Source organism: Cydia pomonella, chromosome 16 (assembly GCF_033807575.1).
Source record: "Cydia pomonella isolate Wapato2018A chromosome 16, ilCydPomo1, whole genome shotgun sequence".
NCBI lineage: Eukaryota > Metazoa > Arthropoda > Insecta > Lepidoptera > Tortricidae > Cydia > Cydia pomonella.
The window spans coordinates 15,672,558-15,697,999 of record NC_084718.1 but is presented as its reverse complement, the minus strand read 5'-3'; the positions used below and the strand labels follow the sequence as shown (position 1 = coordinate 15,697,999).

General features: G+C 36.5%; 2 protein-coding genes across 2 annotated transcripts; both read right to left on the bottom strand.

The window, feature by feature from the left end:
• Positions 1–6,831: 6,831 nt before the first annotated feature.
• Positions 6,832–9,516, bottom strand: LOC133526595 (transcription factor Adf-1-like). The gene is made up of 2 exons (XM_061863285.1): positions 9,281–9,516; positions 6,832–8,635 (listed from the first exon to the last, which is right to left on the bottom strand). Exons 1-2 carry the CDS (start codon positions 9,435–9,437, stop codon positions 8,052–8,054), a joined length of 741 nt encoding a protein of 246 aa, XP_061719269.1. The 5' UTR covers positions 9,438–9,516; the 3' UTR covers positions 6,832–8,051.
• Positions 9,517–12,770: 3,254 nt separating this feature from the next.
• On the bottom strand, positions 12,771–19,313 carry LOC133526249 (eukaryotic translation initiation factor 4E-binding protein). The gene is made up of 2 exons (XM_061862789.1): positions 19,052–19,313; positions 12,771–14,196 (listed from the first exon to the last, which is right to left on the bottom strand). The coding sequence occupies exons 1-2, from the start codon at positions 19,191–19,193 to the stop codon at positions 13,991–13,993; spliced, it is 348 nt and encodes a 115-aa protein (XP_061718773.1). The 5' UTR covers positions 19,194–19,313; the 3' UTR covers positions 12,771–13,990.
• Between the last annotated feature and the right edge of the window lie 6,129 nt (positions 19,314–25,442).

Genomic DNA, 25,442 nt, shown 5'->3' with positions numbered 1-25,442 from the left:
ATTTAAACTAGTATTACTAGTACTTAGTATTAATAGTAATACCTCTGTATATATCTATTGTGAAAATAAAGCAATTGAAGTTCCATAATATATAAGTCTCTAATGTGTAGGTAGAACAATTAAACTATAGTATATTACGTTTGAATGTGAACTGCAAAGATTTATCTCTATTTGTAAAAGTGTTGACGCACTGTTTTATCCACTACTATTGATGCTGACTGTTTTACGAATTTTGCCTACCAATGATGGAATACCCTCAGATCCTTAAATTACTTACTACGTAATGACTTGTAAATATCTTTATTTTAAACTTTAAAATTAGACACTTGTTAACAATCAACTTCAAAGGCTCTTCAAATTGATCCGTCACTTAGACTTAAATTAGAATTCTAGAAAGTTAAAGCTAGACTAAGACTTTGCACAAAAATAATTTTGTCTAGTCAGTGCGTGCGACGGTCGGTGACCATGAAATCATATGCAGTGAAACACATTTAAGACGACTCAGAATAATGAGATGAACGTAAAGCGTAGACTGCAGCCAGACTGTAACCAAACAGAAGGCGCAACCGGCTCTTAATATTACAATGAAACATTATTATATATGTACAGTTAGAAAATAGTACATATAATAAATTATGCAGACATCAAAAACATTTACACTTGACGCGATTTTTTCTAAGGGCTCTCTTACAAGTCAATTACAACATTTACAGTCACATGAAAAATACGTACATAGCATGACTTACGCCTAGGTAAACATTACATTATAATAATCTCAAAATAAATAATTACTACAATATACCATAGATACATTAAATTTGAATATGAAAAAGATACTTTATATCAGAATACATTAGTATACATTAGGTTGGTAGTTTTTTTTATACATATTTAGTTTATATTTATATTTAAGTTCTGATTTATTTAGGTTTAGTTTTTAATTAGTTTTATGTTTAGATATATTTTAGTATACCTATATGTATCTTATTCGAATAATAAATACTTTTATTAATGTTATGGGTTTGAACTGGTTTTGACACGAACATGATGATCCTCTTGATGATTGGCGGTGGCGCTCATGTCACGCAGGACTTTAATTTTATTTTACGTGTAATCGGCGTGAGCGATCTTCAAGGTCTTATCAAAATGAGATCAAAACTGTAACGAATTGTTTAATTTGAATCGGGCTCATTTTCTTTCTATCATGGCCCGATTTGAATTTTAAGATACGTCAAATATGGATTAAATTGGATATGTATACGTCAAAAGTGGCATTTCTCCAAACAAAAACTATGACGTATCTTAGTGTAAGGCCGAGTTGGGCGTGCAGCGGGGCGGGGCGTGCGGCGTGCATATTTAAAAAAAAAGCGGCCAAGTGCGAGTCGGACTCGCCCATGAAGGGTTCCGTACCATTCACGGACCCTAAAAAGGCAAACGTATATGAGCGGCCTTAGTGCACGCTGCTCTAATCACTTGTGAGCCCTGCGCCACGCTGCACGCCGCGCAGAACGCTTCGCTTAGAGTGTCCACTAAGACTTAAAATTCGAATCGGGTCGTCAGGTACTGATTTTGAATCTGTAGTGTCTGCTACGCTCCACTCGCCGTAGTGGCAATGTCTACGCCGTAGCACTCGGAGATGAGATTTCAGAGGCCTATAGTAGTCCATTTATTCATTTCTTGTTACTACTTTTAACGTTTTAATGCCTATGATAATGTTTTTAATTGATATGATCTTTCAAGACCATATCCCTTCCAAATTGATAAAAAGAAATGTTACTACCTGTCTAAGTAAACATGTAGACCTTATACATATTCAGATAGTAATCACTTGTGGAAGAAATGTTGCTGGTGACATCTCACAGATCATATCCAGAACTTCCAGAAGTAAACGACAGCAAGTTACATATGTAGGCCTCACACTCAGCGCAAAATTACGACACATTGTCGTTTCGCCTATACCAGCCAAGACTAGCTTTTATTTTATTATTGTGGTGTTGCGGGCCTTTTTTAGTACCACGTCGACCAAGCAGTGATCAAATATGGTTGCAATACGTGCCAAACTAAGTAGGTACTTCTTTTTGACATTAGTGGTCCGAGAATATGCATTGCAGTCTCCTCTGACTCCTGGAAGAAGCATCGTGTCCCGTCTTGTTTCTTTCCAATTAAAAATACCTATGCGTTGTTCAACTTACAGAGTCCTGTCAGTATTCTAGTCACCGCGCAGGTTTTGTCTCTTTTCAGCCCTAAAAACTCCGTAGCAATGTTGCTGTTGAATCCTTTGATTAGAGCTTTCGAGTGCTTTAGTCCTTGAAAATTTCTACCAACCGATTGCTCTGGTCTTTAGGGTTCCGTACCAAAAAGGTACAAAAGGAACACTTATGGTGCGACTCTGTCCGTCCGTCTGTCACCACGAGAACCACTTAAGATATCGATTTGAAATTTGGAACAGTTATGAACAACGCTACAAACACATAAATACATATATACATACATGCGACGTTACAAAACCGGTCGAGACAAACCTGCAGATCTATATGTCGGAAATACTATGTTTAAAGAGGTGACCAAATTTAAATAGGCTGTACGATCAACGACAACAATACGTGCGGTGCAGCTCTGCACAAAGTCTTGGTGTCCAGGCTTCTCAGCAGAAAAACTAAGATCCGAATTTACAAGACCGTAATACGACCCATCTTAACATACGGATGTGACGCCTGGACACTAACTTTGAAGGAGGAAAGCAAGCTTCTGGTGGCTGAAAGGAAGATTCTTCGCAAAATTCTCGGCCCAACGCAGCGACCAGATGGCAGCTGGAGAATCCGCAAAAATGTCGAAGTCGAACAAATAGTAGCTGAGCCAAATATCATGGGTGTCACAAAGGCGCAAAGGTTGCGGTGGCTCGGTCATCTAGAGCGAATGGGAGCCGATCGGACGGTGAAAAGAGCGTTTGAGGGAAAACCGACAGCCTGCTGCCCGGCCGGTCGACCTAGGTATCGTTGGGCGGATGTGGTGGACACGGATTTGCGCGTGCTCCAAGTTGCTGTTGATGTGCGAGAAACTGCACAGGACCGGGATCAGTGGTGAGCAGTCGTGTTGGAGGCCAATTAGACACACTTTGGGTCGCTGCGCCAGAGGAGTAAGTAAGTATGAACAACGCTAACCCAGACAAGTTGAAAGTATTTTTTTTTATTATTTTTTTTAATAACTAAAGGGAAATGCCCAATATGAAGAGGAGGCCAAATTTCAAATTCTAGAGACTAGTTCAAGTGGGATATCATTTGAAAGAGCTTAAATTGACCATTCCAAAACATTTTTTTGTTATTTTTTAGTGGTGGAAAAAAAAATATTTAGGGAGGAAAATGTAAAAATTTAACATCCCCCCCCCCCCCCCCTTATCTCCGAATTTTACCGAAGCAAAATTTAGAATATTTTTTACATAATATTAACATTACTATAAATTTTACAGGAAAAATATAATCAGACCTTTATCTTGGTAACTTTTTTTAATTAACAAAAAACATTTCCAAATTCAGTTTGCAATTTAACCAACTATAAGTATGTTTATAACACTGGAAATTGCTATGAGATTACATTAAAGACACCTTTTTTTACAAATAAAAGATCAATTTTTGAAATCGATTTTTAACATGCTAGAGAATTATCCTCCAAAAACCAACATACGTGCATTACATCGCGCAAATTAGTTAAACGATTTGCCGATAGATGGCGCTGTACTCAATAAACTTAGTATAGGTACTTCTGATCAAAAGTCTTTTGCCTTTATAGTTAAACGAGATAATTCGAAGTTTATACGGAACCCTCGGCGCACGAGTAAAACGAACTCGCACTTGACCGGTTTTTTCTAAGTTGCTGAGCAGAGAATATGCATCCCGTTTTTAGATTCCACAGAACGATTCTGGGCCGACCAGCCCGCGTAGCCAACGTGCCTATCGTTCATGCTCCGTGGCGAACGAAACGCAACTGTCACAGTCGCACTAATGAAGAAGAGTGATAGAGAGAGATGACTACGATGCGCTACGGAGCGTTAACGATTCTAACGCACCCAGGTCTAAAGTGTAGATATATTTTGGAACCACGTGGTTAATTGAATACCTACTGATGAGGCCGGCCAAGTGCCGTGTAATAGAAAACGTGAGGCATTCTCTTCATGAATCACCAATAATAAGGATTATGAATTAATGCTATTTTGGTGTGCGTAGAGGGCGTCAGATTTATTTTTATTTATAATACTTAATTACCTATAATTTGTCGGCTTTCCCGTTTCTTGGAAATCAGTGAAATTCATGATTTAATTTAAAGCAGAAACGCTTTCCAGATCGATTTTTATACATTGCCTCTCTATTGCACACGCATAATTATGTATCTGGGGGCACGGCAGTGCTCCCGCCAAGACGAGCAAAGCGAAGCGCAAGGGCACTACCTACCTTTTCTCGAAGCGCTTCGTCGTTTTTTTAAACCCTCATAACATGGGTTTGGATTATATGGAAAAGGGCGTTAGGGGGAAAATGAGGTGGAAGTTTGTATGGGAAATCAGTAAAAAAGCAGATTGTGTAAAAGATAGATCACCCCCAACTCTTTAAATTAGGGGATGGAAGATTGTCATAAGCAACTTACAAAAAAGAAGTGAATTTCCATGAAAAACATTTTCATGTAAAATGTTGCCAAGACGAATCCATGATGCTCGCCAATCAAAAAGTTATTTATTATATCTCTTGTAGACCCAAGCTTCTAACTCTAAAATTATACATTGCATTGCACTTTAAAATAAATAAATATTATAAGACATTATTACACAAACTTTGACTTGACACATTGACTTTCGCATTTTGCGAATGCGAATGTGCGCAGATCAGTCCTGTCTCGTCGACTCGCGTACCTATGGGCAGTGCGCGCAAACATTTTCAAGTACCTAATGCATTTTGACCAGTAGACAGCATTTCTCAACACTTTATAACATTTCGTTCTACGGTTATCTACATATATGTTTTATGTACTAACAGATTTTTCCTAATTAGGAATGAGAGTAACTACTAAATATTTCCTAACATTAGTATTCGCGTTCGGACATTGCACCTGGACATTCGGATTTACATTTGCATTCGCGAATGTGAAGAATGCTACATTCGTGACATCCCTAGTGAAGAATAACTAAATAAGTTTTTGGCAAAAATTTCATTTTTGGTACAAGCTTTTATCGCTGACTGTACTTTTCTTTCCACAGGCAACTAATACTCATCGAGCCAATTCTAAAAACCCCAAACACAATTAAGTTGCGTTGTTTTATCACAGAGTCCTATGTCCACCTCTTGTCTCCATCATAAAACCTTGTGAAAACAATACCTATCAAGATGTTTTTAATCAATATATCCAAAAGTAATTTTTGTAATATTTAGCTGAGTTGAAAACCTCCCCTTTTTTAAAGTCGGGTAAAACAGCATTTAATTCCATCCTTAGATCAAAAAGTCAACATACTTTCTCATCTCAATAACGATACACATCACAGCAGTCATAAAGTATTAGTTCCAGACAGATTATACCCAACATCATGGGGAGAGGGTGAAACGGTCTGCGTATCAAGCAACAAGCAAAATTCGACCTTAAGTCTTTGAAAGTAAAGTTCATGTTAACACGGGGTTATTTCTCATGTCATGGGGTATCGAAATGCAAGTTCGTTGACCTTTGCGAATCTGAATAAATGTAAAATGACTTCCCTATTAATTAATGCTGATATTTGAGGAGAGCACGACCGAAATAAATAAACAAATGAAAGGTCATCAACCTAGATCCAAACTAAGCAAAGCTTGTACTATGGGTACTATGCGATGATATACATATACTTGTATATATAAATACTTACGTAGATACATAGAAAGCACCCATGACTCAGGAACAAATATCTATGTTCTTCACACAAATAAATACCCTTACCGGAATTCGAACCCAGGACCATCGGCTTCATAGGTAGGGTCACTACCTACTAGGCCAGACCGGTCCTTTTTGTACGTGTAAGTTTTTTTTTATAACATTTTAATTAATAAAAAAGGTATTTTTAAATAAATAAACATTAAAAATCAACTATTAAGGTTGTCTGCAAGAGATACCTTTATATCGATAAGACCGCCTGTTGTTACCTTGATTTTGTTTGATATTTTACAGTTAGTACTTTTCCTTGCGTCGGTGTGGTGAAAATGTTTGTTTCACTCGGTGGCATTTGTTGCACGAGTTCCTTGAAACCCTCGCAACGCTCAAGACTCCACTTTTTGGTAATTTTGGAATCTTCCGTTTGCTCGGGTATCAATATAAGCACGATAGGTTAAACAACTTTGCCCCCTTGTAAAACAAATAGTATTAAGCATTTTCGGGCACTGGGACGAATGTGGTCAAACCCATCAATATACTTAGTCGTAGTTTGCATCATCATCATCTTCCTCGCGTTGTCCTGGCATTTTGCCACGGCTCATGAGAGCCTGGGGTCCGCCTGGCAACTAATCCCAAGAATTGGCGTCTGCATTACATTTTTACAAAAGCGAGTGCTATCTGACCTTCGAACCCTGAGGGTAATCTGGACCTTATTGCGATTAATCCCGTTGCCTCATGATGTTTTCCTTCACTGAAAAGTGACTTGTAAATATCAAATGATATTTCGTAAATAAGTTCCGAAAAATTCATTGGTACGTTTAGTCGCACGGCACGCTTTTCCCGCTAGGCCACCAGCGCTTACTCGTAGTTTGCATATTTAAGCATATTAAATAAAACAAAATATCATGAAAATGAATAAATATCATGAATGTTGTCATATAGATGTTTATTTTAAAAGAGTCCTAAAAAAAATATATATTTTAGAATAATTTATAAAACCGTCAACTTCCGAGGTCATTAGCACATTTTCCCATTAATTAGCCCAAGGTTTCCTAACTTTTTGCGCCAAGAGTTCCAGAGTGATGAATTTCCATATCTTTATTTTGCGGGCTTTTTAATAGATATAACATTTAGCACCCTCAACGGCATTTTATTTGCACCCCTCGCTGCTTATTAGTATCTACCTCACTCCTGCACCAACTAACCCCTACTGCTATTCATTAGAAACAAGCTTGTCGATATTTACCACAATTTTTATACCATTACGCGGAGAAAAAAAATCCTTTACAGTACATATGGTGCTACTTTATAGCACTAGTGCGAAAATTAGCATATTACGTTACCGTGTCGAACATTTAAAGGGCCATATGTACTGTAAAACGTTGTACGATACATGTGCGAATAGGCAATTCGCAACTCGTGTCGATTTAAAACACTCCCTTCGGTCGAGTTTTAATTTATCGCCACTCGTTTCGAATTTCCTATTTTTCGCACTTGTATCGTAATGTACTATTTGGTGTCTCTAACCGTCGCATATATCTCTAATATATCTATCTAATCGTCGATTGCATGCGATTTGCAACACTTTGCTCCATTTGATAGAGCGATTGAATTCGATGTATCGATCGATCTACTTAGGCAGCAATTGTCTGATATCGCATTCCATTAGGTGCAAAGTCTTTGCCTTCATAGCGACAAAATATTTTCTCTCCTGCCGGCCTAGCCAAGGTGACAATCGCTATCGCTTCGACAACGAATCGCTTGGTGTCTCTCTATCACTCTTCCATATTAGTGCGACAGTGACAGTTGCGATTCGATCGCTACGGAGCGTAAGCGATTAGCACGTTGGCTACGCGGCCTGGTTCCTAGTGGATATAACTTATCCCCCTGATTCATAACATGTATGTATTCATCGGAGATTTACGTATTATTGTTAGTGACAATGACTTAACTATTGTATGATTGCTTTTAATCAAAAGTCATATCATTCTCTAACTTTATAACTGCATCTCCTTCAAATTCCGCGTTTTGAACATTATTTATATGGCACATTTATCTTTTATCCAGCGGGCTTTAATGATGACAAAGAACCAACGGTCTGCGTATTTTCTTTTTCTTCCGATTTTTTTGTAGCATGCACAAGTCGAATTTGTGAAGTAGCATAATCGGACCTAGATTGGAATTTGGAACGCAACGTGAGACGGTTCTGGAGATACAGATACCCCGAAAGGCTGTGTTACCTTGCTTGTTTTAATATCATCTATAACTTGTAACACTCTTATTTTAAACTGTCTTATTTGACGCTCATCCATCGTGTCAAATTCATCGAACAAACTAAGAAAGAAATAATGCATCGGGTGTGTAGATTTAGCTGCTTCTGGATTATACTTTCTTTTTACATAATCAATTGTTTCATCTTCAGATATATGTCGTTTTCTACTAACAACATTAATGATAGAAGGTTCAGTAAAGAAAGTCCTCTCATCTACCTCTTTTTTCATACCCTCAAAATCGTCTACTTCACATTTTTCGACTTCAAAATTGCAATCTTGCGATTGGGTATCACTTTCTCCTATACTTTCTTGTTCTTCATCTTCTCTATGCGATGTGTCACGACATTTTAGGAAAGGCAATATGAATGCTAAGTGCTCGGCCAGGTAATACACCTTTTTTGGTCGGGAACCATTTTGTGGGGCTTTCCTACTTCTAAGAAAAGATGATCGTATATTCCTCCATTTTTCTTTGCATTCACCAACTGAAAAAAAAAAAAAAATAACTGTAAATATGTCACACACATCGGCCTGATAAAATTCAAAATCCAATCTTTATTTTCGACCTAAATCCCTAAATATTTTCTTTTATGCGGCTTAGTACAGTTTTTATGTCTACCGTTCTCCAATTCTTCCTCAATTGCTCAAAGGTTAACTGGAAGAGATCCCCGAAAGGGATAAGTTCGCCTTAGTACAAATGATGTGTGTTCTTTCCTGTTTTATGTTTCTTTTTGTACAATAAAGTGTTTTACTACTACTACTACTAAATCATTACACAACAGACACCAATTTGGTACTATTTGACACCATATCAAATAAGTAATGTGTATATCTCGTATCCGCTAGGTGCCTCTGTCATACACATTGCGTACGACCAATATTACAAAGCACACTTATCAGCACCCTAAACGAAGCATACGCCCCGCCTTAACTCTTTGACTGCCAAAGACATCAAATATCAGCCTTCGTGCATTCCGACAAAGTTCACGCCAGTGACACGTCGCGCACGATAGGCAAGGCGTTCAAAGGGTTAAGCATGACATTATTGCAGAGGCAAGTACCATTACAGTAATAAGTAGTACCTAAGTATGCATTACTTTGGAAATGCATAAACAATTTGCTATACTCACCTGTGCTATTCGTTTTCTTTGCGATTTCAGCCCATGATTTATCAGTTACTGTTTTATTAGAATAATCTTGTAAACTATAATTATACAGCACAGGGAACCTTTCTATTTCTTTAATAAGTTTGATGTAAGAATAAGTGTTTTGTACTTCTCGTTCCATTTTTAAAACGGCAACAAACGTGAAAACCGTTGCGGTTTGTGGCCGACAGGCCGACGACTGCCGAGTGCATACCGAGCACATACCGACCGTTGCCAGGACTAAAGTTTAAAAATTCCAGTAATATCCCCTTACAGGCTTCTTCATACCTTGCATGCGATAATAGAAAATTGCTGGCTAAATAGCTTGTTAGAACTTTTTGAATTTAGTAACTGACAAGACGCCGTAATACTTGTGATACGATAAGAGATATATATCGTTTCTCCAGTATTGCAGAGTCCGTCAGTTACAAATTATTTTTAAGGAAGGTTTAACTAGCTCTTTTTTTTACCCGCCCCCCCTCGTTGAGCTCTGGCAACCTTACTCACCGGCAGGAACACAACGCTATGAGTAGGGTCTAGTGTTATTTGGCTGCTGTTTTGTGATTTCTTAAGTAGGAGCTACGAATTTAACCGAATTTCTTGCAATTATCGGTGACGTTTGGAGAGGCCATAATTTTTATTAGGTAGGTTGAATGTATGTCTGGTCGATGACTTTTGAAAGTGTTAAGATTAGTGTAACGAACGGACACCATCCGCGTATTGTAGCCAAATACAAAATTTCTAAAATTATTTTAAAGTCTGGTCAAAGATTCTCGTCACTGACTGAAAAGGGCGCGAAATCATAAATTTATGTAAATTATCAAACTTCTGCTCCTACATTTTAAGAGGTATATTTTTTAATTGTAAGCAAAGAATTTTGGCACCAAGATAAGCGACAAATTCTAAAAACGAGTTGGTAGGCAATAATTTCTATGCTGGTTGTTATGGTTTTAAATACGAGTACAAGACGAAGCATGTGAAAAACAAAAAGTAATTATTTTCCGTACATAACTCTATGCTTGTCTAGCAAGTTCAGAGTTTACTTATCATTTACTTAACAAAAATAATTTGTTTACATTCCTAACCAAATACCAAATTTTATGACAAGACACAAAATCTCTGTTGTCTGGCAACATTGGCAACCCCAGCCGCATCCGAAGTTGCCGCACCGAGCGCGATGCACTGTCTAGCGTCTCACCTCACAGTAGACGCGGGTCATGCATACCGATTGATTGCGGTTAGTCGCAACGATCCGAGACTAAATAGCTATAGTACGCATAGGCCGCATAGTACGCATGGGAACAAAATTGTAATGTGATTTTTTCTATAGAGCCAACTTTTAACTTTTTATGGTTTTGCTTAGTCTGCCCTCGCAAATATATTCTAGTTTCAGCGTGAATTTTTTCATAGCCCTTTTTTATAGGCTACAAATTCAAAATTTACCCTTGAATTCAACGTCTAAAAATTAAATGTAAAAGGACAAGTGCGAGTCGGACTCTCCCACGGAGGGCTCCGTGCTTTTTAGTATTTCTTGTTATAACGGCAATAGATATACATCATCTGTGAAAATTTCAACTGTCTTACTATCACGGTTCATGAGATACAGCCTAGTGTCAGACGGACTGACGGACGGACGGATAGACAGCGGAGAGTTAGTAATAGGATCCCGTTTTACCCTTTGTGTTCGGAACCCTAGAAACTGCGTTAGCGCCTACTTAAATACTTATTTTACAGAATACCACAGGTGGCAGTTCGACAAAAACCTTATTTAATACAGTGTGTCCCTAGCCATTGGACAAAACCGAAATGTACATATGCATTAGGGTATTTAGAACCAATGTACAAAGTATCATAACAACCGGTGTAGCAGTTTCGAAGAAATTAACAAATTTCCATTTTTTACTTTGGAGCAGCCTGTATGTGTTAGTAGCTCCTAAGGTAATATCCTCAAAGAATAGTATGGAACCTTCTTCGACCTTTTTGATTATCTTTTTTGTTTAAGACACTAATAAGCTTCTGACTTTTGAAAAATGTCATCATTATCAAATATTTCGAACAAATTGTCAAAAACACTGCCAAAGGTTAACACAGTATATTAAATATATACAGTATATTTTCTTTTTGTTGTCGATTATTGCAAGTAACTTTTTTTCAAGAAATATATTTTTAAACTTTTGTTTTATTAAAAAAAATATTAACTTCAAAGCATTCCTGAGAAGTCATCCTACGTGGGATTTCAAGGTTTGTCCAATGGCTAAGGTCACCCTGTAATCCCTGTATAGTGTATTCCCAGTTTGGTCCAAGATAAGTTGCGATTTTATCTCAAATTAGTTAATTACTTTGTCAGTTTAGGTCGACACTACCTAATTTAGGTGTTAATTGGGTACTTGACACATGTTGAATATTATAACAAAATTTATTTAAATGGATAGAAAATGAGCCATCCATTATAAAAAAGTGGAATTTAAAAAATTATATTGAGATTATAAAAAAATACAAGGCTCCAAAATCTCAAAAAAAAAAATTGTCTTTCAAAAATAGAAAAGAAAATGGTACCATTCGTTTCCTTACATTTTATTGAAAAATAAATTGTATGACAACTATACACATAAACGCAATATTTCAGGGTCAAAATGGCAATTTCCTTGATCTTCCATACTTTTAGGACAGACTTATATGATGTGACGTCACATCACCTTATCATTTTGTTAGAGGCGTTTCAATCGTCGAGTGCGAGCGTCCGACTTTAACTCTCATTTCTGACCTTTGTGTTGCTTAAATGCCATGAGTCCTGTATAGACATTTGATCCTCAGGAAAATCAAGATCGTTTGACATTTATTTACAAAAAACAGTCAAGTAGGTAGCCAATTGTTAAACAAGATTTGTTTAAGTAAGGGCCTGTTTCACAATGTCCGAGTAAAGTCCTGAATATGCTATTTACCACTTATCTGACGAATAAAGTCATCGTTGGCGTTTCACAATCTACAAATAATCTTAACTGGTAGATAAATACTTATTTAGGTAGTTTTATCTGGCAGGTTCACCACGCCAAGGTAAAGGCTCTCTTGATTATTAAAAAACTGATGAGAAAGTGCATTTTAAATTTGCAAATTTGGAGTTTTCCCTTATGTTGGCTGGTAAAATTGACTTTTAAATGAATATTTATTAACATTCATTTTGAATTGATTTTCTTTGATTATGTTTGATATTTTACAGTTAGAATTTTCCTTGCGTTGGTGTGGTGAACAATGTTGTGTTTCACTCGGTGGCAAAATTTCTTTAACTCTCGTGCCTTAAAACCCTCGCAACGGTCAAGATTCCAATTTTCGAACCACTCGCAACGCTCGTGGTTCAATTTTGGTATCTTTCGCTTGCTCGGATATCAATATTAGCACGAGAGGTTAAAAAACAACTTTGCCCCCTTGTAAAACAAATATATATTCTTAGAGTATACTAAATGAAACAAAACGTATACTCATAATAAGTATAAACTTTATTATAAAACATTGGCAGTCAATGAAAATTGTAATATCAAATTATCTCAGTAGAAGCCGAGTAATCAATTTCAGCCGAATTCATCAACAGAATATTATATTTATAATATATGTTATTAAATGCTTTGGAACAACAATTAACAAGATTTGTCATATTCAAGCTTTAACTAATCTAAACTCACGAGCAAATTAAAAGGTCACTTTGTATGGTATTTTCAAACAAAGTAACCCTTTTCATTGCTCTTCAAGTGATAGCAAAATCAACAATACTTTGCTGTCGTCACATCATATAGTGAACTGGGAGCAATAATTTGGGGTCGCGTGTTTTGATAACCTCTGATGAAGTATCAAAATCATCGACTAATAATATTAATCCTATCCTATCAATTTACTAAAATACGAGTAGTAAAGTCACAAGACATAGATTTTTAAATAAATCATTGTTGAATTAATAAATACAAATCGCATTATAAGTATATTGAGAACGCAGTCTAAATGTTCGCAACACCACTTCAGAAGTAAATTATAAACTAATTAACTTCTATTCAATGGCACTTGCTGTTTTACTATAAACTAATCGATTACTAATAATGTATGCGTCTTACGCCATCTGATACTATTTACAAAACTCCTTTGCCATTAAAAAAATGTAATCAAAATGGCATTGGATTGCGTTTTGAACGCACTACCAACAGTTCAGTCACGCTTAAAAAACTAGGTATGTTTAAAATCTTAAAACTAATGTATTAATATTGAAACCTTTAAAATTTGTCAGCAAGCAATATTTGCAGGAATCACAAAGGCTCGTTCAATATTTGCAATCGCCAAAGATAATAATGAAAGCCTGCTGCAAAGGCATAAACTGCTAATAATTACTTATCTATACCTAACTCCATATTCTTAGCAAAACGAGACTCACTGAATATGTAATTCTGGTTACATATATTCGTGTTGTGTTATCCATTTGTGCGCAAAAATAATATCCTCAGCTGTGCCTAAGAATTTAGTGATTGTGTTTTTACTTGCTTAGAATATGAGGTCTCTTGTCGCTGTTCTACACGACACAATCTTATAGAAATTTCGACATTATACAAAGATCGAAAAAAAAACTTCTCGACGTTTGCATCATCCGCCTCATATAAAATTACATCGAGTTTAAAAGCCATAGCTTTTAAAGGTTTAGAAACTTAATATAAGCTTCTAGAGATCCATGCTAAACGTTTCCTGTGACTCGTCGAACGAGATGGAATTGGAGCGGGCATTTTTTTGTGTTGGCAACACTGAGACGTTGCCCGCGCCGGGGTTTTTCAACATCGCAGCCGGTAGCGAGCATTTCGGCGGCGTCTGTGAGATGGGAGACTGCCGCAGAGACAACATGAAAGACCTTTCGTAGACTATCTTGGTGCCTGGAAAGAACAGAATATCACAGTTATTATAAGTGTTCAGTATCAGTCCTTGATTGTTTAGTTTTCATAATGGCCAAACCAGACGGGACCATTCGATTGAATTGTCAGTTCAATACACTTTGGTTGTGTAGACGCCAGAAATTTGTCCGTTAAGTCTACTGTAAAATAGTATATGTACGTTTAGGTGCTAAAATTGTCTATTTGCTAATCCCGTCTGGACGGGCCTCCATAGTAACATGATGACATGAAACACCAAGAACAAATACGTAAGTAAGTTTTGGTAACATTGCAAAATTTCGCTATTTTATGTAGGTAGTTATTGAACACGATGGTCAAGCCTTCCGACGCAATGTTTGCATGCGCTTGCACATATTAAAACAAACTATTTCATGTCTATTTAAACAATCTTTAACTACTATAAACAAAGCAGATATAAACCGCTTGACGTAGATGGCACAACGTGCTTTATTTTATTATACCTAGCCATTCCGTCAGCTTGCAATGTGAGGTAAACCGTATTAGTATGGACTGAAAGTTTATATTGTCTACCTTCGTAAGATAGTTTGACCATAACTTTCCCTATGTAGTCATATCTAATACGTTCTTGTTATCTTTATCAGTTGCGAACCTGACATTAAATGTCCGCCCTTGATAAAGCTACTCTATTTACAAGCAACCTCTACAAACTTAGGCCATTATCAGTAAGCGAATAAGTTTATCTGCCAATACAGAGACGTTCAGTATCTAACTATCTACAGCACCTAGAATTGTTTTCATTAAAGTGTCTATACAGATTACCGCACCGGACCGGGACCTTGGTGCGGTGTGGCGCACGTATCGATAGTGTGTAAGGTGGTCGCCATACGTGCTTAAGGACGCAGCTAAAAGAAAGAGCGAGAAAGAGATATTTTTACTGCTAAGTACACTATTGGTTAGATTAGGCATGAAATCAAGATAAAATATTCATGACAGTCTGGGTAACAAAAACCCTTCAGGAGCCCTTCGGATATAACAACTTGTTAAGGCCTTAATCTTATTGTGACATGACCTTGAAGATCGCTCACGCTGATAGTTACATGCGAAATGAAGTGAAAGTCGTATATTAGATACTCGAAACAACACAATCGCCAAGGTCGTATCAAAACCAGTTCAAAACTATTATAAATTGTTAAAGTAGAATCGACCTCCAGGGTTTTGCTATTTGACTATAAACTGCCAATTACATCCACACTTTATCAGACCTGATATAAGAACCGATTTCGGACCCGTGAAAGAATATTTTTCCGTCTCACCAAATGTCAGCACATGGACAAAAAAATGGTTCATATGGAAAAATATCAAACAATGAACATTTTTGGCAATTAGAGACAAAGCATTTTTTACATATCCAATATTGTTAACGATGTGCTGATATTCCGTGAAACGGAAAAGGATTATCAGGCCCAAAATCGGGACTGATTTCGAGCCCGTAAGTATGGATGGCTCTTAAAACAAGTCTCATATTATTTCTACGTGTTTGTTTTAAGTAACTATGTAATACACGTAAAGTTACACGTGTATAACTCTGTTAACGTTTTTAAACCATAAATCCTCAAGTATAATATCTCTGTTTACTCAAATTCTCGCGGTCAAGGTTACAGAATGCGTGTTGTATGTACAAATACCATGAAAAAAAACAAGCGAATGTAATCATAATAATTCTTATGTCGAATGGAGTAAGAACTGTGTAGTAAGTATTGTTATTGTGGTTTTATTTGACGCTGTATTACCCTAGAGCGCTTTTTTTACGATAATACGTTTATATTGCGCAGTTAACAATGAGTAGGAAAATAATACAATTTTAACCGCATGGCTTAGCGGGATAAACATTTGATTCAATAAGAGTTTGTTGACCACAAAACGTGTGTACCTATAACAAAGATTAGATGAAAAATAATAACTATAATTGTTATGTAAGTAAATTTAAAATACCTACACTCGTAGTTAAGTTTAATAACAACTATATTGGTTTTTGTTGTGAGTCTTACTCAAATGAATTTATACATTTGTCTCTAGTACCTACCTACCGTACTTTCACATATCACAATCAATGTTCTTCAAACTCCTAAGTACAATTGTTTAAACTAAAGATGACTAGGCTTTTGAACTAGATTTAGCCTTTCGTATGTGTGTGGGTTACGATAATTCCGTACACGGCGGGAAGAAGTTGATAACTCGAGATATAAAATTGAAGAAATTGAAACTTATGTAATTTTATTTTAAGTTCAAATTTCTTCATTTTCATCTCACGAGTTATCAACTTCTTCCCGTCGTGAACGGAATTATGAGTTCAAACTTCAAACGTCGGTCGTGCCGTATAAAGCAAAAAACCGTTCCTAAATAAATATAAAAAGATCATTGAAAAATGCGGTCATGGTCCTAAAGAAACAGACGAGAATTTAAGAAACCATCCTGCTACTTTGCCAACATTTTTACATTGAGTCTGTTAATTAAGTTAAAGTTACAATTGAAATAAACAACACTAGGTAATTATGTTTAGGTATGTTTTAGAGTTTCAATTAATTTATTTCTGTTCCCGTCACATATACATTCCGAGTTGAAAATTTACATTCAATTACAAAATTTTCAGATGATTATGCTAATTTGTAAAGCTCGAAAGGGTGTAGGTACTTACTTTTGTTTTATAATATTGTATTATTTACACCGAAAACATATGAACTATTGTTCTAAAACCATTATCTACACCAAACCTTATATCTATAATAACCTAAGTGCCTATAACGGAAATATACGGACACCAAAGCCTACTTAATAATTTACACGCATAATGTAAGTAACTCTTGTAAGTGTTAGTAGTTATTATTAAACATAAATAATGCATTTAAGGTATTTACTTTGTAATCAAGCGAGCAGTTTGGGCAGCCTTGGGGCCCGATTAAACTCGTGACCTCATCAGCATATCGCCCACTGTTGCTAGCCTATCGGTACAATACGAAGACGCTAAGCTTATTGAGACATCTGTACTTTTTGTGGATATAGAGTAGAAACCGCTTATTAATTAATGACTTCAAAGGGACATATGGATTTTGGTCGTTATAAACGGTAGTAACTATAACCAAGATTATATACGCATATTATAGGTATCACCAAGACAGGACCTCAATATTTCCTCGTTGTACCCGGTTCGATGTCATTAATGATTTTGACTGTAGGTACATAAATTAGGTACCTAATAAAAACAAAGCCTCAATATCGCCAAATATCACACACACAGTTACAATACAATGAAACTCTCTCTTTTTCTCTGTCTCTCTCTCTCTATCTCTCTCTCTCTCTCTCTTTCTTCTTAGTACTCCATACAAAACTTTGTTCACGGAGCACATTATTTGAGTGATTTTAGCCCATGCTTACTTGGATCACATTTATAAAGGCAAGTAACCAGTAATCTCTAATGTCTGTCTATCCATAACAACCCCACAGAAAGTGATATGTTACACAGAGAATAGTAAAGGTTACATGCCTTTTAATTATAAAACGCAACGCTGGCTTACTACCTGGCTTTTTATACCATTCATCCCTTTACTTATAATGTTTACAATAGAAAACGAAGTTTACTTAGCTATTTTATTGACGAAAACGTTCTGTTAGAGCATATTTTGGTTTATGGAAAATATAAATTCCCTATACGGCGGGAAGAAGTTGATAACTTTATGTAATTCCATTTTAAGTTAAAATTTCTTCATATTTATATCTCGAGTTATCAACCTCTTCCCGCCGTGTACCGAATTATGCCTTAACATTAACTTCTGTGGTGTGAAACTGACTATGTATTTCACACATTGTGGTCAATTTGGGATAGGTTACTTTTATGCGACATTTATCTGCGTATGAGGATCATATGTACTGACACGGAAGAATCAATGTCACCGATGCCCAAAAATTAAGGTCACACAATTGGAGTTTTAAAGTAGCCAGAAATTTCTCACTCCCAAAGTCATAAGGAACTACACCTAAATAAATAACTGTTTTGACCCATATACGTACAATGTAGCTCACAACTCAAAAGTAGGTCACACCGTTTCTTAATTCGTGACATACAACCGTGACATTTCCTACCTCGTTAACACCTCATGTCAAAGTCCACGTGACCACCATAAATAAACCAATTTAACCTACCATCAAACTGGAGGTGACTAATCAAGCCATGTGGCATTACATAACCACATGTGTAAACAACTAAACAGACAGTTAAAGATAAAACTACGTGACCTTGACAAAAATACGCGTTTTTGCGGCCCCAAACGAATTTGTGTTTCAAATTTGGACATAATTTATTATTCTCGGACGTTAAACTTGAATTCACTTCAAATCGGAATAAATCGTTTTACAATTCGTTTCACGTCGTGTACCTAATTGAAGATTCCAAGCAGGATTTAAAGTTAAGTAGCTACTTAAAAATTCTTAGTAAGTCATAAGTTCATAACTATAAAGTGTATTGAGGAAATTCGTTCGGCACATTGAGCAAGTTCAGGCGACAAAAGTTCGATCTCGCATCTAAATTTACGCTCGTTGCAATTCAGCCCTCTCGAGGTTAATACGGCTAATGGTCAACTGCATCCTGAGGTCACTGACCTAATCAATTTAGCAACATGAACTACATACACCTAGCAACATATAGGTATAACCGTGTCAGCAATCTAGACAAGTTTATCACATAGAGATAAAAATATTCAGCGCGAGGTAAATCGCGCAGATAAGCGACAAAATTATGTAGCTAACTTATATGAGGAATTTTATATTTTTTACGGCATTTTGTGTTTTAATAATATGAAATAAGGTCGCAATTACAAATTACCTCCAGGGGTAGTGGAATATATGGTGCCTCCAGGCGTGCTGGAATAAACATCAGGCATCTGCGCCGGGTCCGAGATCAGCACCCGCCTCGTCGGGATCGACTGGCTATGCGTCGCTTGCCTCGCAATAGGGGACGCGGACATTGTGTCTTATTTATTTTCTGGTAAAGTTCAAAATTCACAAACACTGGCACACTGTCGGAGGAGGAATGAGCGACTGAGCCGGGCGCTGGCGGGGCCTAAAATAAATACGTTTGTCGGCGAACAACGCGCACGTATAGGCAACGTGTCGCACACTCGCGACTCGCATCAAAACACTTTGAGATTATTCGATAGATGTTACAGTGATTGCGCGAAGTAAACCTCTGTGAGGCGAATATAACTTATATATGATTCACTTCAAAGTGTGACCTATTCATCTTGCGAGATAATGGGGTTGACAACTATCAAAGGTTTTCATAGAAGGCTCCAACATAGGTTTTGCCTATCGCTAGTTTTGTTCTTTGAGATTTGGCTTAACACGTTCCCTGTGGAGGTGCCCCCAATGTGCCATGAAGCTTTTCTTTCAGGATTCCTTGATTCCTATCTAACTTATCACATAGATATAAAAATATTCAGCGCGAGGTAAATCGCGCAGATAAGCGACAAAATTATGTAGCTAACTTATATGAGGAATTTTATATTTTTTATATGAGATGATGATGATTTTTTTTTTATTTTTTTTTTTTTTTTTTTTGAACTTGTGAACCTATAGTTAGTTAGATATCCTATCTAACTAACTATAGGTTCACAACTTCAAAATGGAAGCACACTTGGACGTGTGAATTTGTCATATCATTGTGTATAGGGAAAGTGAACATGTTAAAGCGTTCGTTCGATCCTACCATCCAGGCTATAAATTACAAACAAAAAACAAGAATTTGACACAATTCGTAGAATTGACAGGTAAAACCTATGCTGGCGCCATCTTTAAAATATTTCGACCGACCAACCCCATTCCTTCAATTGACAGACAGGACTATCTTAGAGAGAAAAACGGCGGATAGTAAAAGAAATTGGAGTCCTGGCCGAGTAGTTACAAGTAATAACATTATAATTACGTTTTCATATATGTGCGTAGTTATAGAGTCATCCCTTTGATGTTCGATGGAACTTTACTTTGGTATCTTTGGTATTCTAATTTATTTACTTTTTTTAATCTACTTGTGCCATATGACTAAATAAATAAATGTAGTATTCTAACAGATATATGAGATATATTTGTTTACATCGGTCAGTCGACTCTCGCGTCTACGAACACGTGGCATACACAATCTGTGTTCACGCACACTCGCGCCCCCAATCTTACGATTACGCACACACCCACGCTGAATCTGCTATATGCGTAGTTTTTGCAAAGTTTAAAACAGTGTAAGTCATGTGTTGATTAATTTATATTCGTGAATTGTTATCGCGGGTCTTCAAGGATGGACTAAATAGACCAGCTTCTTATATTAAAACGTGCAAAACCGGTTTTCTACCTGTAGATACAGCTACTTTCTCATAAAACTGACGTAGCGCTGATAGGTAGCGCGATTTGCTTTAGGGATCACTGTGAAGAAATTTCCATACAATTTCACCCGTTTTCACTGCTTTGAAGTGTAGTAAGGAGTTATGTGTGACACTTTCCGAAACTGGCTCTAGATTGAACATTTCCGTTTCATTTCATCCAACAATACTTGAACCCTATACTCTTATACCATAAAAACTTAAAAAAATTAATAACGAAACTGCGAGACACCAATCACTAACTAATATTACTATTACTATATATTATTACGTAGGTAAATATATTTGTTAGACTGTTACTTCTAATTTTTTTTTTCGCCCTCTTTTACAATTTTATTAACTCTCCTCTAGTCAGTGCTGTATTAACTTGTCTACCGTTCATCAATTCTCATCTACTCAAAGGTTAACTGCAAGAAATCTCTTAAAGGGATAAGTTCGCCTTCGTACTCGCCTATCCTGTGCCATATTTGTGTTTTTACAATAAAGAGTTAAAACATAAATACAATAATTAAATGCGAGAGTAACACTGTCTGTCTATCTCTTACGCTTAAACCACTGAACCGATTTAGATAAAGTTTAAGACCTAGTTTGTATCAATCATCATACCACTCAGACAAAATTGCGGGCAGAAGCTAGTGGGGGTATATCTCAGTATTTAAAGACTACAACTGCAAGGTTGTTCAGATTACTCTTGTAGTATGATCTTAGAAATAGAATGTTGACCCAAATCGATTGTGTACATCTGCTGAAGTATTCTAGGTGCCGAGAGATGAGTTAGTTACGAAACCTCGTAAACAATAACATGGACACGTGGTGCTTACGTAGCATTACATATGAATAGGTACTTATTCTTATTACTCACTTGTCACTCACATAACCTACCAGCTATAGATTTCGGTCTTACACAGCACACAGCCCTTTTGGTATGGGTATCCAATGTGTCAAATAGTGTGCATGGTGACAAATAGTAAAGAGCCGACCATCTTACCCCTACTGGTATACTAAAGTATGCGTTTATATTCATCACAAAGTTTAACTGGACGATAAGAAGAAGAAAGAGAAGTTAAATCTTGAAAATAACGACCATTTATCTACATATATATCTACGTAATATTGTAAAGCAGATATGGACATATTGGACATGATCGGATATGCGTCAGTGCCTCTGTTTGTGTTAGTGTCACATCACGTGGAAGTATTTTTTGCAATGTATAATTTATTCTAGTATCAATAACTACATAATTCGAAAGACAAACTATTCTGACGCAACCTTTGTTATTCGAGAAACACTCGTTTTATTCACAAACAAAAAAAAACAGTAGATAATCTACCTACTTTGTAATCCGCATATGATATGCGGCATATCAACATTAACAAACTGTAGGCTGTAGGTCATCTGTAGGTGTCATTAGTTTAGTTTATTTATCTCTCAATACAATGTTCAAAGTTAATGTAAAAGGATACATAAGCAATTACTTATCGTATAGTGATCGTCGGATACATGTGAAATTTAATATTATTACAAATTAGAATTAGATGTCAAAGTCAGATAGAAATTAAAGACATTCAAAAATAAAATTAATTAATTAATTTTTTTTTTCTTTTATAGAATAAGATAATAGACACGCTCTCTATCTCGATATCTCTGCTTAAGCTCTTTTGCTCAGTGATCGGACATGCGACGTAGGTACTACTGGGGGGACACCTACCTGCTGGACAAAAGCTTTTCCAATCCCCCCTTTTCTGAGCGGCCTCTTGAAATATGTTTATTCATGTACTTATATAAGTTCCAACTGAGAAGTTATTTTAAACTAATTTCTGTTTATAAACATACCTAAAACACAGGAAAAAAAACAATAAGTCAATGGGCTAACCGGAAACCATTATCATTAATAAGCACATGGCCCTAAATGTAAACAGGATAATCTATATACACATGCGAATTGCGAAGGATTTGTGAAAAACAATACTGGAGGCGTAGCAGTAATTATTAACGCATGTTTTTGTACATGTGCCTACTCGTAATAGGTACCTGACGTAATGCGAAATGGGGCGACTGGACATTTTCCTGAGTGCGAGTAGGCCTGTAAGTAGATAATACGATAAGTACGTATTAGCAATTTTCCTTTGCCAGATGGCCAACATCGATACCAATACCACTTTTTCTTCTTCTTCCTCGCGTTGTCCCAGCATTTTGCCACGGCTCATGGGAGCCTGGAGTCCACTTGGCAACTAATCCCGAGAATTGGCGTAGGCACTAGTTTTTACGAAATCAACTGCCATCTGACCTTCCAACCCAGAGGGTAAACTAATAGGCCTTATTGAGATTAGTCCAGTTTCCTCACGATGTTTTCCTTCAACGAAAAGCGACTGGTAAATATCAAATGATATTTCGTACATAAGTTCCGAAAAACTCATTGGTTCGAGCCGGGATTTGAACCCGCGACCTCCGGATTGCAAGTCGCACGCTCTCACCGCTAGGCTTATTCGATACCAATACCACTGCAATAGAATATATATCTAGTGAATATATATGAGTAGGTTTGTCGAATATTTTTCTATTTGAAATGAAAATGCCAAGTCTAGTCTGATCATAATGTCCATATTATATAATGCGGAACGCGGATCCGCGTACGAGGAAACTATTTGAAAAAAATTATCGCTGCATTAAAGGAAGCACGAGTACGAGTAAGCGCCTAATTTATCGCGTACATTATCGAAGACAACACCTCGTCGTCGGCTTGGAATGATATGCATAGGTATAGTCTTTAAACCCTAACATAGCTGGTTTTTGTTATGAAGTACCTAATGGTAATTAAAGCCTGACCAGAAATAAATGATCATTGTCAAGAGGGCGCTGTTATTCTCATGTATAGGGTGACAGTTCTGTTTAGTACGAAAAATTTAGTTCCAATGAAATTCCGCAATATGGCGCGTGATCATATATTACTGGTCAGGCTTTAGAGTCAGACCAAGCTGTGTTATTTTAACCGTCAAACTTCTATGATTTTATGACGTTTACTTAACACCTTCACAGTCTGTGCAATCAAAATCGCTGCCAACTTAGCTTGGTCTGACTCTAGCTTCGCTCTACTTCGTCACGTCGCCCGTCCCACCACCGCTAAGACTATTATCGTGGCCGGACGTTAGGCTTAAGACTCCATTAGGTAATCACTATTTTATCAGGCGATTGACAGTCATATAACCCGCGTCAATGCTGCTGCAGTATCCATCCGAATGTACCCTTAACTCACATGCAGCAATTCTTGTTGTCTGATTTCCACGTTTACCGACAGCTTAATCAAACATGATTATCTATTTATATTTAAAAGCTGATATTGTTTTTAACCGACTTCAATTTCATAGAAGGAGAAGGTTCTGCATTCGGTTGTGGCTATTTTTTATGTACGTTCACCGATTACTCCGATATACGTGGTCCGATTTTAGTAATTATTTCTGAAGTTGAATATTTCGCTGTTCGGGCCCCGCTAATCGTCCGTTAATTAATTTAGCGCCGCGCTTTGCGAGTTTGCTTTATTTTCGCTTCGTCAGGAAACTGCGCAGTGACATTCACAATATTACACAACATAGTGGACACCATAACGACGCCATAAATTTTAATAGCTCTGTGTTAATACCTAAGGATTTATCTATATATTTAGTATTAGTATCTTTTGTGACTGTTTTAGTCGTAACCTAAATGCATTTTAGAGCCAACCTCTTACTTTCGATCACCTTTTTTTGTAACAATTTTTTGTACGATTTGAAATAAATTCATTTGTAGTACTTTTCAAACTCGATGGGTACGCTGACATTTCAGCTCTCGTAGCCAATGTGCCAATCGTTATCGCTCCATAACGTAACGTAGTCATCTCTCTTTATCACACTTTCATATTAGTTGCGTTTAGTTCGCTACGGAGTGTTAACGATTGGCACGTTGGTTACGCAGGCAGTACAACTTTGCGAGATTTGGCATTTTTAGGTTATAAATTATATGGAGATGACACCTGTCACCTACCCATTGAGTTTGAAAAATATTATAGAAAGTAGCACAAACTTCTGCTAATCTTGATACGAGTATGAAAAGAATAAACTCATGTTAGTGCTAGTTAGTGAGAGAGAATAAACTCATACTAGGTACTTAAGTTAGGCGGCAATTTAATGCGTAATGTTTAACGAATAAACGTTGAAAACATAAGAAGACGCGAATGGAAATAAATAAAATAAAAAAGCCTTTTATTCTACCATAATTTTGGTTTTACAATATTTTCCATTTAAGTTCCATTAATAAATTTCAAGGTCATTATTTTAAATAATCTCTTTTTCTATTCGTTATAAATAATTTAATATTATGTAATTAATTTTTTCATGCATTCCATTTAACATATTTGGATTCTAATAACAATTAAAACATTTCAAGAAATACAAATTTCAAATAAAAGTTCAAAAAAAATTGTTATCAAAAGGAAATTAATAAATCTTAATTAATAAATACCAAAAAAGTCACCTTATTGGACTTTTATTTTATAGGTTCTGTTATTTCTGACCTAACTAGAGTCGGACCATTCGCAATGAGTCATTATGGTCATTGCCAATGACATAGTGTGGCAATATCAAATTTCTATGAAACTTTATAAAACATAATAACACTATCCCACACTTTGTTCTATTCAAGCCGGTTCTCAAAGTTCGCTTACTTAGATGGATTTAAAAAGTTGTGTTTTATGCCATCTTGCAGCTCGCTTCTTCCGCGCGGGCTGTATGAACTTGCGGACCAAACATGTCGCGAGCTGTACTTAGCGAATCCTTATCTATAATCTAGATGATCTATTCAAATAACAGGGT

Excerpts from the sequence above, each read along its gene's own strand:
- LOC133526595 (XM_061863285.1), bottom strand. The coding sequence starts at position 9,437 with ATGGAACGAGAAGTACAAAACACTTATTCTTACATCAAACTTATTAAA. Across the intron at positions 8,636-9,280 it reads AAAGAAAACGAATAGCACAG|TTGGTGAATGCAAAGAAAAA; the intron begins GTGAGTATAGCA and ends TTTTTTTTTCAG.
- LOC133526249 (XM_061862789.1), bottom strand. The coding sequence starts at position 19,193 with ATGTCCGCGTCCCCTATTGCGAGGCAAGCGACGCATAGCCAGTCGATC. Across the intron at positions 14,197-19,051 it reads ATATTCCACTACCCCTGGAG|GCACCAAGATAGTCTACGAA; the intron begins GTAATTTGTAAT and ends TGTTCTTTCCAG.